The following is a 17,749-nucleotide window of genomic DNA, read 5'->3' on the forward strand; positions in this document are numbered from 1 at the left end:
AAGAGAGAGAGAGAGAGGACGAGAGAGAGAGAGAGACAAGAGAGAGAGAGGACGAGAGAGAGAGAGAGACAAGAGAGAGAGAGGACGAGAGAGAGAGGACGAGAGAGAGAGGACAAGAGAGAGAGAGAGAGACACGAGAGGACAAGAGAGAGAGACATGAGAGGACAAGAGAGAGAGACATGAGAGGACAAGAGAGAGAGACATGAGAGGACAAGAGAGAGAGACATGAGAGGACAAGAGAGAGAGACATGAGAGGACAAGAGAGAGAAAGAGGACGAGAGAGAGAGGACAAGAGAGAGAGACATGAGAGGACAAGAGAGAGAAAGAGGACGAGAGAGAGAGGACAAGAGAGAGAGACATGAGAGGACAAAAAATTGGCAAAATAAATGGAAAAAATGCGAAACACCGCGTTCGGTACTCGGCCTTCGGCCAAACATTTCATTATTATTCGGCTTCGGCCAAGAATTTCATTTCGGTGCATCCCTAATATATACATGTATATATATACACACATACATGTAGATATATATTTAATGTGTATATATATATACAATGTATGTGTGTGTGTATTCAGTGTATATATATTTATGTAAGGGGACTATTATTTATTAACCTCGTGTACTCAGCAGTGATAATTTATCACTGCTTGTTAAAGCGCGCCAGGGATTTTCATACTACTGTAATCTCGCTTTGTCTCACGAGATTACAGACGCCCCATTGACTTCTACACAGTTCTCAGAGAAAACCGTTCTCCTCTGATCACCCTGGGCGAACTGAAGTTCTCCGATTCATAAAATGGGTGCCAGAGGAGATCATTTTCCCCGGAGAACTGTAGAGAAGCCAACAGAGAAAAAAATTCACCCGTTCATAAAAGTACACCAAAATACATTTCTATATACGCTGAAAAAATGTGTGCTGTGTTTAACCACTTAAGCCTCGGAAGATTTTACCCCCTTCCTGACCAGGGCCTATTTTGCGATTCGGCACTGTGTGACTTTAACGGACAATTGCACGGTTGTGCGACGCTGTACCCAAATGAAATTTACGTCCTTTTTTTTCCCACAAACAGAGCTTTCTTTTGGTGGTATTTGATCACCTGTGCGATTTTTTATTTTTTGATCATGCGCTATAAACAAAAAAAGAGCGACAATTCTGAAAAGAAAAAAAACAATATTTTTCACATTCTGCTATATAACATTCCCCCCAAAAAATTTTAAAAATCAAAATTTTTTTACATTTTAGGCCAATTTGTTTTCCGCTACATATTTTTGGTTAAAAAAAATTGCAATAAGCGTATTTTGATTGGTTTGCACAAAAGTTATAGCGTCTACAAACTACGGGAAAGATTTCTGTCATTTTTATTGTTTTTTTTTTTTACTAGTAATGACTGCGATCTGCGATTTTTAGCAGGACTGTGACATTGCGGCGGACAGATTGGACATTACTACAGTAATCAGTGCTAAAAATATGCACTGTTACTGTAATAATGACACTGGCAGGGAAGGGGTTAACATTGTGGGTGATCAAGGGGTTAAATGTAAGCCTAGGGGAGTGATTCTAACTGTATGGGGGATGGGCTTTTGAAATGACCATAGAGACATGTGATCCTATATAGAAGGATCACAGGTGCTCTGTGATCCTTCCAGAGAGAAGAACGATCAGATGTGTTTACAACAGCCGACCGTTCTCCTCTCTCAGCGGGGAACGATCGTGGGTGGCAGGCAGCAATCCGAGCCGCAGACCCAGTGCATCAGTGTTCCCGCTGCTGAGTGGGGGCGGGAACGTGCTGCCGGCGGCGCGCGCTCGCCCCACTAGCTGCAGGCTTGCGACCGACTTACAGCTACGTCGGTTCACGCAGGAGGGGCTGCCTGCCGCAGTAAACGGTCGTTAACAGGCTAAAAGGAATGTAAACATCGTTTGTAATAGAAATAAGCAGGGCATTTCCTCTTTAATGTGAGATCTGGGTTCAAAAAGACCTCACATCTCACATCTACACTTAAAGGCAATTAAAAAAATTGCTTATGGTGCAGTATTTCATATTTCAAATGATTTATTTAAAAAAGAAGGTTGTATTGCACATCAAAGAAAACAGGGATCAGCGTGTACTGTATAGGAATCGTCGGTTTGCCCTCCACCTGCATCCAGCTGACCGGAAATGACGTATCTCAAACACCACCCAACGACGTTTCGTCAGTCTATGTCTAACGTCCTCAGGGGTTACCTGGGTACCTGGCGATTCCTATACAATACATGCTGACCCCTGTCTTCTTTGATGTAAGTGCAATAAAACCTTCTTTTTTAAAATAAATGATTTGAAATACTGAGAGTGTTTCTTCTGCTCCCTCTCTATATGACAACACTGGAGCGTTGAATACACTTTTTATATACATGGATGACAGCAGCAGTTTGAATTCATTCCTGTGACCTCATGTATGACAATCTTGGATTTTTCCATATGCACAATTTGCATATGGTAAATGCAATATGCAAGGGTGGCCGGTGTAAGGAGGAGTGGCCAGTGTGGGCGGAGTAGGCGGGATTAGTAGGCTGGTTTGCTGTAGAGACGGACGGCGGTGATGGAGAGGTCTGGAGGGAGGACGTTGACACATGGTAACTCCCATATTGCTCTGTATAATGAACTGGAAGCTGATTGGCCGAAGGAATATATGTCAAGAGATTTTCTCTGTCTTTCTGGTGGACGTCTTTCACATAAATGGTGTGACGGAGGGGACACTGGCAGCCAGGAGTACTTATAAGGTCATCTAAGGAAGCAATAGCCACTTTTCCCTTCAACTTGGTGCTTGGAGTAGTATGTGCAGCAGGAGGATTTGCGGTCTCCATTGGATCACTTAAGTGTTGTAACAGGCGCTATATATACCTACATCTGGTGAGTGGGGAACCGAGAGGGGAGCACACATTGCAAGCACTTTATGCACTTTTTGTGAAGAAGAAGTTGAGCACCAGGCACCAAGCACTTTTTTGTATAAGGAAGAAGCACTGAGCACTATTTAACCACTTTACGACCAGTCACTGGGACTGTACTGCGCCACCATATGGTGGGACCAAACCCCCATTTTTATTTATGGACTCTCTTCAGATTTGGTAGTAATTTCCTTTGCATTTGCGCGCTATTCTTTTTTAATGTACTGCGGCACAGTGGCTCCTTCCCGTCCAGTGACGTAGACGTACGTCGCTGGACTCCTCCCCTTGTGGGTGGCGCTCACGCGCCGCCGGAGGCTCGCTCCCGCTGTATTCAGTCACAGAGGGAGTCGGACCAGGGGAGGAGCAGCGGCGATCACCGCCACTCTTCCTTGATCATCAGGGAATCGAGTGAGGAGATCCGCCCGCTTGTGTAAACAAATCGGGCGGATCTCCTAAGTGACAGGTAGGGTCAGATTGCAGGGTTCAGCATAGCTCAACCTGCAATCTGTCCCTGACTCACTCAGTCACCTCCCCCCACACACGTTAGTAAGCACCAGGCATACATTAACCCCTCCCTCTCCAATAAAATTAACCCCTTCCCTGCCAGTGTCATTTTTGCAGTAACAGTGCATATGTATAGCACTGATTACTGCAGTAATGTCACTGGTACCCCCAAAAGTGTCAAAAATGTCAGTCAAGGGTTCGATCTGTCTGCCGCAATGTCGCAGTCCCGCAAAAAAAATCGCAGATCGCCGCCATTACTCGTTAAAAAAAAACCACCAAAAATGACAGAAATCTTTCCCTTAGTTAGTAAACGCAATAACTTTTGCGCAAACCAATCAACACAAATTTGACAATGCACATTTGAGCAGCGCTGACACTTAATTTATTGCATATGCACAATTTGACTCCCTGTAATAGGGGTCAATCAAGTCTGGTGAGTTTATAGTGTGTCTGCATGCCTGTGGAGAGATACCTTTCCTATACTCACTGAGGACGTTATTCACATGTGGGATTCGGTTGAAGTCATTTGAAGTCAAGGGCCTTCGGTTGAAGTCATTTGCTGACAAAACGCGTCAAAGCGTGGTCACGCGGTCACGGAGGAAGCCTACGTCACACGCCAGACCCGGAGGCTCGCAGCTAGGTACCGAGCAGGATGGGGAACGGCTGCAGGACGCAGGTCTTTCTTATTCCACGCTTTATATATGCATATGTTTGTAAGTGCAATGTTTGAGGGATTTTTATGTTTGGGGAAATAAAGTTTATTATGCAGGATTATGCTATGTGACCTCATTACTTTACATGCACTACAGTTTGCTGTGTTGAGGAGACTATCGGTTTGAGATCTATCTGGTTACCTTACTGAATTTCCGGCCATTATCCAAGGTCTGGAGGTGATCGGGAGGTCACATGTACCATCTGGTTTGGCGCATATACAGTTTCCATCTGGTGAGTTTCCAACCAAAGGGGTGCACATAGCGGTGAGGTGGAGGTTCCCTGTTTTCCGTGGGATTCTGAGGATTCACACTCTTGGGACTGGTGTCCTTCTGGATTTATTTGGGACTCTATGCATGAACTTTTTCTCCCTTGCATATATTTATTTGAAGTTCATTTGTTTTTGTGGACTATATAGCGCTGCTAGTGTGTCATTTTAGGTGGAGCTGTATGCTCTAATACCCAATGTATGCACCTTTTGCATATTGTTATACTATATAGCAGCAGCTTATTTTAGGTAGTATTAGTCTTTTGCCTCGTTTCCACTGAGCGGAACGGTTCAGGTCGGTACAGTTTGGAAGGGTTAGAATGGTCCGGTCTATTCAGGTGAGCGTTTCCACTGCAAGTCGGGCCACCAGGGACCATGAAGGGTTTACACCAAATGAGGTGTTTGTTTTGCTCTTTCATTTGACGTGAGCATTGAAGTTTTCCTCTCCGCCAATCAGTGGAATCTATCGTGTGACGCCAGTAGCTCCGCCCTAACCGTACCGTACCATTTCCTATGGCCTTACATCTGAAGCAGGACCAGGAATGGTGCGGTTTGGTTCGGTTGTATGGGCCACTTTCATAATGGAAACACTCAAAATAGCGTACCGTATCGAACTGACCCGAACCGATCCGCTCAGTGGAAACGAGGCATTTGTGAGCTTTGGGTGAGCAAGGTGTTTTATTTAGTCCTTTCCTTTATCTTGCTCCTATTTGTTTATTATCCCAATACTTTTGGCAATAAAGTGTAATATAGTGTTTAATGCATATGTGTTTGTTCTATATTTTATTTATTATATTCCATATTAATTAAATCACCTTGTAGATTATCATATTTTAGCGTGGCAATTCACACAATTATCACTGTTACATAGTTTGTCTGACTATTTTTTTGCCAGTATTTTTTTTTTGTTTATTTACCGGCCAGCGTGTTTTCTATTATTATTTTATAATCCTCTCTTGCGCGATCCAAAATGAAAAAAGTTTTACTTTAGGTTTTGTTACCCTTGCTAAATATTTTTTTATTTTAATTAGGCTGTTTTTAGACAATAGATCTACTTATTCCCCACAGAAATGTCCCAGTTAACAAGGAATCCTCCGAGTCCTTATGTCCTGATAGGGGATTTGTTCCCAAACCACCAACATATTATTTAATCTACAATCAGAAACAAATAGGCATACATTAAAAGAACTGGTTCTGTGCCCTCCTCTCTGTATTTTTTGAAGCACTAGGAAATATTAATTGTACAGATTTAATTTTACTACCAGTCACGTAACCTCTACGTCAGCAGACTTTGCGGGGTTATACCGGGATGATGCCTCTAGCTAGAGGCATTATCCCGGTACCGTTGTTTGAAGCCGACGGTCGGCTTTCCGTCGGTAACGATCGATGCGGCTCGGGAGCCGCTCGATCGTTACCCGGGGGGGCGGGAGGGGACGTCCCCCCCCTCCCGCCGCCTTCCGCGGCTTTGCTCGGGGCTACCGTCCCACCGGGAGCCCCGAGCACCCAGCCGGCACGTCCGCCGGCTGGATGGAGTCCCGATGAATGCCGGAAACGGCATCGATCGGGTCTCCGATGACGTAACCCGGAGGCGGCGTCCATGACGTCACTTCCGGGTTACTGTGCTGCAAAAGGCGGCAGATTTGAAAAACGGCTGTATGCAAAAATGCCGTTTTCGGCGTTTTGCATACAGGGAAGTGTAGTGGAGGGGTCTAGGGTCTTTTAGACCCTCGATCCCTCCATAAAGTGTACCTGTCACGACATATTGCTGTCACCAGGGATGTTTACATTGCTTGTGACAGCAATAAAAGTGATCAGATTTTTTTTTTTTTTAAAAACCTGTAATAAAGTTTAAAAAAAAAGAAAAAATAAATAGGAAAAAAAAAAAAAAAAAATTTAGCCGTCCCCGTCACCGTTAGCTCGCGCACAAAAAAAAACGTATACGCAAGTCGAGCCGCAAATGAAATCGCTGTTCAAACCACACATGTGAAGTATCGCCGCGATCGCCAGAGCGTGGGCAATAATTAAAAAAAAAGAGCTACACACTAACTCTAAACTGGTAACCGTTAAATAAATTTAAATCGTCGCAGATTGAGATCTCTATTGACCGTAGTTTGTCGCCATCCCACGGGGGGGCGCAATTTTAAACCGTAACATGTTTGGTATCTATTTACTCGGCGTGACATCATCTTTCACAATATACAAAAAAAATGGGCTAACTTTACTGTTTAGTATTTTTTAAATGCAGTGAAATGTGATTTTTCAAATTTTTTCCAAAAAAATGGCGTTTTAAAGACCGCTGCGCAAATACCGCGTGACAAAAAATTTTGCAATGACCGACATTTTATTCTCCAGAGTCTTTGCTAAAAAATATATATATATATAATGTTTGGGGGTTCTAAGTAGTTTTCTAGGAAAAAATACTGGTTTTAACTTGTGAACAAAAAGTGTCCGAAATAGTACTGGGGCTAAAGTGGTTAAAAGAACTGGTTCTGTGCCCTCCTCTCTGTATTTTTTGAAGCACTAGGAAATATTAATTGTACAGATCAGTGGCAGTACAGATCATTTGCTTGGCTTTGGCTTTGCCTTATCCACTTCTAAACAACGAGAGAAGGACTTCCAGTCGTCTGATTGTCATGAAAGCATAGAGCTGTGCTTGATACATTTTTTTTTCCTTGAATCTTCCTTCCTAAATTATCAATTGCACAATTCTTAAAGTAAACCTCTGATTAAAAAAAAATACAGGAACTGCCACTTCTGAACTCCTAAAAATGCTAAATGAGTGGCAGTTACCATTGCACCACTATCTTTATTTCTTTCTGAGGAATACAAAAATCTTTGTACACCCAGTAACATATTAATCTCATGAAAACTTTCCTGTATATTGCCACTTACCAGTAAGTATTAGTAATCTGCAGGGTAGATTTGATCTACCCACTTCAGCCCCGGAAGGATTTGCCCCCTTAACCACTTGCCGACTGCCGTCAGTATATTTACTGCGGCAGTCAGCCCCTCACAGGCAAAGCGACTTAGGTCTATGTCGCTAGCCTGTAAGGCTCTGGGGAGCGAGCGAGCGCCGCCGAATGCACTCTCCCGCTCGGTCACGGACCCCCCCCCCCCCCGTGCGTGTGCCCGGCGGACCCGTTGTCCGCTGGGCACTCGCAATCGTCCGTGACACCGGGAGAAAGGCAGGCGGCTAATGTAAACAAAGCCGCCTGTCATTCTTCCCTGTGTAAGAATGGTGATCAGACGGTTCTACTATGTAGGACCGTTGATCACCGTTCTCACAGCTCAAGCCACAGCCAATCACAGTTAGAAACACGCCCCTAGGGACACACTTAACCCCTTCCTCTCAAAAAAGTTAACCCCTTCACTTCCAGTGTCATTTTTACAGTAACAGTGCATATATATAGCACTGATTACTGTAGTAATATCACTGGTAACCCCAAAAGTGTCAAAAATGTCAGTCAAGGGTCCGATCTGTCCGCCGCAATGTCGCAGTCCCGCAAAAAAAAATCGCAGATCGCCGCCATTAAAAAAAAAAAAAAAAAAAAAATGTCAAAAATCTTTCCCTTTGTTAGTAAACGCGATAACTTTTGCGCAAACCAATCAAAATACGCTTTTTGCGATTTTTTTTTTTTTTTACCAAAAATATGTAGCATAAAACAAATTGGCCTAAAATGTTAAAAAATTTTGATTTTTACATTTTTTTGGGAATTTCATATAAAAAAATGTGAAAAATATTGTTATTTTTTTGCAAAATTGTCTTTTTTTGTTTATAGCGCATGATCAAAAAATCGCACAGGTGATCAAATACCACCAAAAGAAAGCTCTGTTTGTGGGGAAAAAAGGAAAAAAGGACGTCAAATTCGTTTAGGTACAGCGTCGCACGACCGCGCAATTGTCCATTAAAGTCACGCAGCGACGAATCGCAAAATAGGCCCTGGTCAGGAAGGGGGTAAAATCTTCCGGGGCTTAAGTGGTTAATGACCAAGCCCATTTTTTGCAATTCGGCACTGCGTTACTTTAACGGACAATTGCACGGTCGTGCGATGCCGTATTCAAATACAATTGATGTCCTTTTTTTCCCACAAATAGAGCTTTCTTTTGGTGGTATTTGATAACCTCTGCGGTTTTTCTCTTTAGCGCTATAAACAAAAAAAGAGCGTCAATTTTGAAAAAACATCAATATTTTCTGCTTTCTGCTATAAAACATTCTCAATAAAAATATTTAAAAAATCTAATTTTTTTTTCAGTTTTTTGCCAATTTGTATTCTGCTACAAATTTTTGGTAAAAAATAAATCCCAAAAAGCGGATATTATTTGCTATAATTTTTAGTGTTTACAAACTACGGGATAGATTTATGGACTTTTTTTTTTTTTTTTTTTTATTAGTAATGGCAAGATCAGTGATTTTTATCGGGACTGCGACATTACGGCGGACAAATCTGACACTAAAGTGACACTTTTTGGGGACCAGTGACTTTAATACAGTGATCAGTGCTAAATAATATGCACTGTTACTGTATAAATGACACTGGCAGGGAAGGGGTTAACACTGGGAGTGATCAAGGGGTTAAATGTGTCCCTATATGTGCTTACTATCTTTGTGGGGGATGGATTGAACAGAGGCATGCGCAGTAGGGAACCGGCTGTGAAGCCAAAAGGCTTCATTGCTGGTTTTCCTTAGAAAGAATGGCGGCGGCAGCACCCGGCAGCCGATCCGAAAATCAGCTGGGGTGCTGACATTGCGGGCTCTCTGGACAGTAAGTGTCTATATATTAAAAGTCAGCAGCTACAGTATTGGTACCTGCTGACTTTTATTTATTTTTTCTCCAGACGGAATTCCTCTTTAAGAGTATTTACAAAAACTCTGCCCGCCACAATGATGTGACCCCAATCAGCAGAGATATCTTTACAGCAATCCTCTAATCAACGCTCTTGGAAATGTCCATTTTGCAGTAGGATTACCACCAGGATATCTACGCTAATCGGAGTTGTATTGCTGCAGCAAACAGAGTTTCTTTTTTTTTTTTTCAAATTTTAATTTTTTAATTTTATTAGAAAACGAAAAGGATTTTACATTTTACATTTCATAAGATAACAGCCAACTAAAGTAATATACAACAAGAAAATGCACATTTAGGAGTAGAAATATTTATCTTTATCCCCATCCTAACTTATGGTGGCCTGTTTTCTCTCTTTTCCCATGAAATGTCATTTTTTATACAATACAGCCTCTTGCCTCAACCTACCTTTCCATTTCTCTTTCTTTTACCCCTCCCTACCCTTTCTTCCCCCCAAACAATAAGCAACTATACCACCACTCCCCTAAATAAAAAAAAAAAAAAAAAAAAACCCAAATCCTCCCCCCCTTCTTCTTCTCAATTCCAATGGCAAACTTCTCGAACTTCCTTATTACTTTACTCTCCAAGAGTCTTCCCTTCTTCAGAGAGGATGAATACATTCCATCCCTCCCATGTCTGTCTATATTTCTCTCTATTAGGCCCCTTTCACACATACAGTCCGTTCAGTTCATCAGTTCAGTCACGTCAAATGTATCAGTTTTTCATCCGTTTTTCATCAGTTTTTCATCCGTTTTTCGTCAGTTGTTATCCGTTTTTCATCCGTTTTTCGTCAGTTGTTATCCGTTTTTCATCCGTTTTTCGTCAGTTGTTATCCGTTTTTCATCCGTTTTTCATCAGTTTTTCATCCGTTTTTCATCCGTTGTCATCAGTTGACATCAGTTTTTCATCCGTTGTCATCCGTTTTTCGTCCGATCCGTTTTTTTGACGGATGAAAAATAGGGCATTCATCCGTTCAAAAAAACGGACATTGACGGAAGTGGATGAAAACGGATGTTAACTGATGATCATCAGTTGTCATCCGATTTTACATAGAGATGCATTGATGTCCGTTTTTCATCCGTCAACGGATGGATGAAAAACGGACAAACGGACAGCATGTGTGAAAGGGGCCTTATGGTTTGCTGTTAGGGTCAGATCTTCCATTTTATTTATTTCCTCCACTTTCTCTATCCAATCCCTTATAGAGAGTGGAGTATTTTTTTTTCACCCCAAAGGGATACATACTCTAGCTGCATTTGCTAAGTGACTTATTATTAATCTTTTGTATTTTTTTGTTGACATCGTTGATACCTGTAATAAGAAGAAGGCAGGATCCATTTGGATCTCTACCTCCGTAAATTTCAGCATTATTCTTCTAATTTCCTCCCAGAATCCTCCTATTTTAGAAGTCCAAAATATGTGCATCATTGTACCTATTTCCTCTTGACAGCGCCAACACCGATCTGATGTAGTAGAATAGATACTATTCAGTCTCTGAGGGGTGTAATACCACCTTGTTAAGATTTTATAATTTGTTTCTTGTATTTTGGTGCATATGGAGGACTGAAAAGCCCGATCTATTATTTTTTGTTGCTGCTCGGAGGAAAAGGTACAATTCATTTCTTCTTCCCATTTACTTAGATAGGGTAATTTAGCCTGGTCTTTGGGTGTCACTAGCAAACTATACATTTAAACAATTAAACAGAGTTTCTGAGAGTACCCTTAACCACTTGCCGACCGCCCGCTGCAGATATACAGTTAGGGCTCTTTCACACGGGCGTTCCTTTTTTTTTTGCCCGATCAGGTCCTTTTTTTTTTTTTTGTAACGGACACGGATGACACTTGTGCCATCCGGTCCGTATGTCCGTTTTTCATCCCATCCGTTTGCGGATGAAAAACTGACATAATGCATGTCTATGTAAATACGGATGTCTGTGGATGACACCACTGACATCCGTTTTTGCTTCAGTTCCGTTTTTTGAAAGGAAGAAAAAATAGGGTTCTCCTCCGTTCAAAAAAACTGAACTGAACTGAACTGACAAAAAACGGATGTCAGAGGATGATCATCCGATGACATCCGTATTTACATAGAGACACATTATGTCCGTTTTTCATCCGCAAACGGATGGGATGAAAAACGGACATACGGAACGCCCGTGTGAAAGAGCCCTTAGGGGCTCTTTCACACGGGCTTTCCGTGTGAAAGGTCCGCTGCGGTCCTTTTTTTTTTTTTTTTTCACGGAGCGGATGACATTTCTGTCATCCGCTCCGTAGGTCCGCATATCATCCCATCCGTTTGCGGATGATATGCGGACCTAATGTAAGTCTATGGGGATTGCGGATGTCAGCGGATGACACCGCTGACATCTGATTTTCCTTCCCTTCCGTTTTTTGAACGGAACAAAAATAGGGTTCTGTTCCGTTCGAAAAAACGGAACAGAACTGAAAGGAAGGAAATCGGATGTCAGCGGATGGTATTCCGCTGACATCCGCAATGCCATAGACTTACATTATGTCCGCAAATCATCCGCAAAAAAATAGGATGATTTGCGGACATACGGAAAGCCCGTGTGAAAGAGCCCTTAGGGGTCCGATCTGTGCATGGCAATGTCGCAGTCCCACTAAAAATCGCTGATCACCGCCATTACTAGCAGATAAAAAAAATGACAAAAATCTTTCCCCTAGTTTGTAGACGCTATAACTTTTGCGCAAACCAATCAAAATACGCTTATTGTGATTTTTTTTTTTTTTTTTACCAAAAATATGTGGCAGAATACAAATTGGCCTAAAAGGATGAAAAAATTTGATTTTAAAACTTTTTTTGGGAATGTTATATAGCAGAAAGTGAAAAATATATATATTTTTTTTTTCAGAATTGTCGCTCTTTTTTTGTTTATAGCCCAAAAAAGAAAAATTGCACAGGTGATCAAATATATGAGGAATATACTATTGTATATGCCCCGCGCCACGTATTAATAAATAAGTGAATAAATAATGTGATTGTACTCTGGTAAATAAATATATTAAATTGTGTATATTAGTAGCAGCTGCTATAGTAAAAAATATATATGTAGGTAAGTAGTCTAAAAAGGCTACCTATAGTGCTTGCTTTAAAATTAATAGGATTCCAATAAATATAGTGATTATGCTTGGTGAATAAAATTATTTAAATATATTACAAAAGTGCAAATTATTTAGCAGCTGCTATAGTAAAAAATCATGTGTAGGTAAGTAGTCTAAGGCCCCATCCGACTTGCTGGGGCGACCTCATAGGTCGCGGCGCGCTGCTCGCACCGCGACCTCGGAGCGGCCGGCACGGACTTCATAACATTGAAGTCTATGCAGGTCGCTCCGGGTCGCCCCAAAGAAGCTCCGGACCCTTTTTCTAAGTCGGAGCGACTTGTGTCGCTCCTATTAGAACGGGTCCACAGCTTCTCTATGGCCGGCGACCTACGGCGACCTGTCAGGTGACCAGGTCGCCTGACAGGTCGCCCCAGTGTGAACGGGTCTAAAAGGCTACCTATAGCGCTTGCTCTAAAATAGTGAATATATAAAACCTCATGAGTAAATCGTGAAAAATGTTAAATTAATATTCCATAAACATTATTGCATAAAAAGTCTAAACTCAAATTGTCCAATATAAATAGGTGAATCCTTAGTGCAAAAAATAAATAGTATAAAAGTGTTAAATTAATATTCCATAAACATTATTGCATAAAAGGTCCAAAACTCAAATTGTCCAACATAAATAGGTGAATCCTTAGTGCAAAAAATTCCCAATAAAAATTCCAATAAAAGTGCAAAAATGTGAGTTCTTTGTGCAAAACTTCTAAACAAAAGTGCAGGTGCTCAGCGCAATGGTGAATCCTATGACAAAGGTAAGATTCAATCACTCACCAGACGTGGGTCATGTATGCCTTATAGCACCATGACCTATCAGACTTGTATAGCCTTCCGGGCTAAAAAACGATCTCTTTGGCTTGCTTCAGGGCAGGTGAATTGATGAGGTCCCCCTCTATCTCCTCTCCCCTGGCCAGACAAACATGAAAAAAATGGAGCTCCAATAGTATATTATCCTGTCCCTTCATGGTTCAATGACGTTACTACGCCTCACGTCGCACTCCACCTCGCTCTGGGATCTTCTCCATCATTCAGCCATCTTCCTTGTATCGAGAGTTGGACTATACTGGCTTAAGATGGGGTTCCCGCTGACAATCACTGCTGACAGCCTCCTCGTGATACCTTACTGATGTGCCCTCATTATCCTAGCCTAATGTGAGTTGCCAACTATTTGATGCAATAAATTTATCTGAACGTCTGCTTCTACTTTTCACTTTTCCTTAGCTCCTAAGCCAGGCTAGATGTTAAGTATTACCTTGGGGAGATGCAGACTACAATACTGCAATCACTGAGCATTAAATTATATCATCTGTGATGTATTTCACTTATCTTGCAAACCTGGCCTGTTAGTGGGTCCTGAGGACAGGAGTTGAGAACCACTGATCTAAGCAATCAACCCCTGCTCCTTTAATTAGAGTAGAGATAATTAAGTTTTCCTAGCAGCCTACTCTATACTAGGAGGGTGCTACACAAGAATGAAATGGTGCTCGTCCATCATTAAAGATGCTTTGCTGCTTATCCAAGTAGTTTCTTTTAAACATACAGTACAGTAAGAAGTTACTTGGATAAATAGCAAAACATCTTTAACATTATAAAACAAGTCCAGCTGAATGACTAGCTGCTACTATCTACACCAATCTTTCTCAACCTTTTCAACACCCAGGAACCCTTGAAATACATTTCTGGTTTAGGGAACCCCTGCTAAAAAAAATGTTATATTTGCAACTCATGATACATTAGTGAGATGGTCAGTGGGAAGAATGCTCCTTACACTTGTGGTTATTAGCCAGGGACTAGCCAGGGACGTTAGCCAGGGACATTGCACTGCAGTATCACAGATGCGCCCAGTGAGGTAGCCACCTCAAGGCTGCATCCCTGCTGCGAACAGGGATGGGTCATTCATAATGCCAGGGTGAACCATAGCTGAATGCTCGATGGCGGGCTGGGGGTCCATCTGACCCTCTGCCCTGGAGACCCAGGGGGGCCAGTCCGAATCCCAGCACCGCATGAATCCATCTTCTTCCGAAGAGTCGACTAAAACTAAAGCTGACAAAATAAACAGCTAGCAAAGTAAGAAAAAACTAACATTTTCAAAGAAAATCAAAGAAAAGATTAGATAGGCTGAGACTGTAGCCCCAGCACAGGGAAGCCTAACTACTCCTGACGCTAGGCAGATTAAAACTGAGTTGGGAGTGGTCACTGCAGGGGGGTATTGACCAGATGGGACAGCCCCCATGGGTGTGTATATGCAAATGCCTTTTGTTTTTGACTAAGTCTATATGCCTAGCTACTCCTGCGGAGCGGAAGTCAATACCCAACAGTGATGACTTAGAGGAGGCGGCGACTGTCGGAGGACTCGGAGAAAGGAATTTTACAGGTAAGATTTTACAAAAATTCCGTTATTTGCAACTCATGATACATTAGTGAGATGGTCAGTGGGAAGAATGCTCCTTACACTTGTGGTTATTGGGAATAATTATCCCCTACAGATAGCTAAAAAGTTGAATGATGTCAGTGGGAACTTATCTGAGAGGCAGAAACTGCTCATTGCTCAAGGAACATCCAGCAACTTCTGAAGGAACCCTTGTTCCGAAATCCTAATCTATACCATGACCTGGAAGGACCTTCAACAGTTGACGTAGTTGTCAGTGGCGTGTCTAATATTATAGATGTGTTAAAATACTAATTCTTTACTTACATGTTCCAGATCAAAAACAAAGCAAGGGAGATGATGAATCAGACAAGCTGGAGCTATTTCATTATTCAAGGGATTTCTGATGTGCCACAACACCAAATTGCCACCTTTGTTTTTATTCTTCTCACTTACCTCCTTACTCTCAGTGGAAACCTGGTCATTCTTCTCTTGGTGTACATGAACCCTCATCTTCACACGCCCATGTACATTTTCCTTTGTAACTTAGCTATCTTGGACGTGTCATGTTCTACAGTTACGCAGCATAATCTTCTTGCCATGTTTGTAACAGGGAATAAAAAGATTTCTTTCTATTCTTGTATGTCTCAGATTTACTTCTTTTCATCACTCACTGCTACAGAGTTGTTCCTACTGACAGCAATGAGTTATGATCGATATATAGCCATCTGCCAACCCTTACATTATGTGACGGTCATGAACTCTGAAAGTTGTTCCGCATTGTTCTTGGTGAGCTGGCTGATGGGATTTATCGCAATTGTACCATACATTGTGTTGTTGTTACGGATTTCTTGCTATAAGTGCAATATTATCAATCACTTCTTCTGTGATATGAAACCAGTTATGGAACTGTCTTGCAGTGACACGTTTGGACTGGAAGTCTTGATTTTCACGGAAGGTATATTCCTTTTAAGTCTAACCCCATTTGTTCTTACCTTTATCTCTTATGTTTTTATTATTGTTACGATAATGAGAATCCCTACCAACTCAGGAAGACGTAAAGCATTCTACACTTGCTCCTCACACCTGATGGTGGTCACTCTTCTTTACGGGACCCTTTTCTGCCAGTACCTGAGGCCAGCTTCAAGTGACAATATAAAATCCAATAAAGTGTTCTCGCTTTTCAACACAGCTGTAGTTCCTGTACTAAACCCCATTATATACAGCCTAAAGAACGAAGATGTAAAATTAGCCATAAAAGGAACAATGACGTGTTTTAAGACAAGAGAAATAAAAATAAAGTAGTAACTTTCGCAAAATAGTAAATGTTACAACATGTTTATACTTGTTATGAAATAAATTTTATCGGAAAAAAAATGATTAAGATTCTTAACCAGAGTTATTCATATCCCTTGTTGGTATGGGAAAAAAATGATGGGGATATGGGTTTGGAATTAATTGGAAGAGTACAACCAACTGCCTTCATCTAAAGTGGACCAAAAGTCGAATAATGGCTTTAGCCACTTTTCGTTGGGTCACAGTAGATTTACTTGTGACTGAGCGGCAGCTGAAGGCTCAGAAATGTAAATAAACATTGCCTGCTTGCTTACGAATTTGGGATGCACAAGAGCGTGCCCCTTGCTGACCTGTACTGTGGTTGGACACAGTGCAAATTTGTCAGCAGGTCTCAGCCAATGATTTACGGCTGAGACCTGCTGATTGGCTGTGTCCAATCACAACACAGAGTCCTGTGTTTACAAGCACACAGGACTCTGTAAATGGAACAACAATTTTTCTTCTCCCTGCAAAGCAGGGAGAAAAAACAGCCAGATCTCTTAGTAAAAGCAGCATATATTACACACATTACACTTGTTAGATACACAGTTAACACCTTGATTAGCCTGCTCCCAGCCAGTGTTATTAGTACAGTGACAGTGTACATTATTATATCTGATCACTGTATTAGTATCACTATTGATGTTAGTGTACCTCCCGGCGAGGGTGTGTTAGCGCCAGATTGCCTGCCACCCAGGGCCGTCTTTTCCATTGGGCATACCCGGCGGTTGCCCGGGGGCCCCACTTGCCAAGGGGCCCCACATCGATCGATGGATTGGTGGCATGTGATGATCATGTCCCACACTCCCTGGTGGTCTAGGGCCCCCCCCCCGTTCCGTTGTCCGCCGGGCCCCCCCCTTGGTGCCTCCGGTCCGGAGTCCGGCGGCGGCCGTGGGTGCCTCGAGTCTGCCCTGCACACACTGGTTGCTAAGGCCAGCCCGCTTGGCATCTAGCAACCAGTGACGTGAGCAGCAGAGCAGACCCAGGATGCACAGTGCCGCCGCCGCACGCAGCGGAGGACTTGGAGGAGGATCCTCCTCCTCGTCAGCTCTCCTCCAGTCCTCACTCTCCTCTCTTCCGCCTCCGTCCGTCGAGTCGACCGACCCTAGGAGAAGACTGGCTCCGCCTCCGCCTCCTCCCATGCCATGTGCAGCCGTGTAAGGGTAAGTCTGCCTGCCAATTTTTTTTATCTCCTTCTCAATGGCATGATCATGATGTGAAGTCACAAGAGACAGTCAGACAACTACTACTACCTGTCCTGGCTGGAGGAGGATATACTACCTACTATATATTGGTCCCTGGCCTATATGTATATAGTAAGGTATATATTATCCTCCAGGTAAGTAGTTGTATTCTCTTGTAGTATAGTGTTCCCTGTAATGTGTATATAGTCTATATACATATTACAGGGAACACTATATACTACAAGAGAGTACAACTACTACCTGGAGTATATACCTTACTATATACATATTACAGGGACCAATATATAGTACAGACAAGAGATAACTACCTGGAGTATATTATATACCTTACTAACTATATACATATTACATGGAACACTATATACTACAAGAGTCTCTTGTAGTATATAGGATTCCCTGTAATATGTATATAGTAAGGTATATACTCCAGGTAGTTGTCTCTTGTCTTGTAGTATATATTGGTCCCTGT

At 42.2% G+C, this 17,749-nt stretch overlaps 1 protein-coding gene across 1 annotated transcript; it reads left to right on the top strand.

The window, feature by feature from the left end:
- Nucleotides 1-15,067: 15,067 nt before the first annotated feature.
- On the top strand, nucleotides 15,068-16,045 carry LOC309560400 (olfactory receptor 6C1-like; the record flags this gene model as incomplete). Its single annotated transcript, XM_082264037.1, has 1 exon — nucleotides 15,068-16,045. The coding sequence occupies one exon, from the start codon at nucleotides 15,068-15,070 to the stop codon at nucleotides 16,043-16,045; it is 978 nt and encodes a 325-aa protein (XP_082120163.1).
- Between the last annotated feature and the right edge of the window lie 1,704 nt (nucleotides 16,046-17,749).

This window comes from Pelophylax lessonae (genome assembly GCF_965119305.1).
Source record: "Pelophylax lessonae genome assembly, chromosome: 7".
Lineage (NCBI taxonomy): Eukaryota > Metazoa > Chordata > Amphibia > Anura > Ranidae > Pelophylax > Pelophylax lessonae.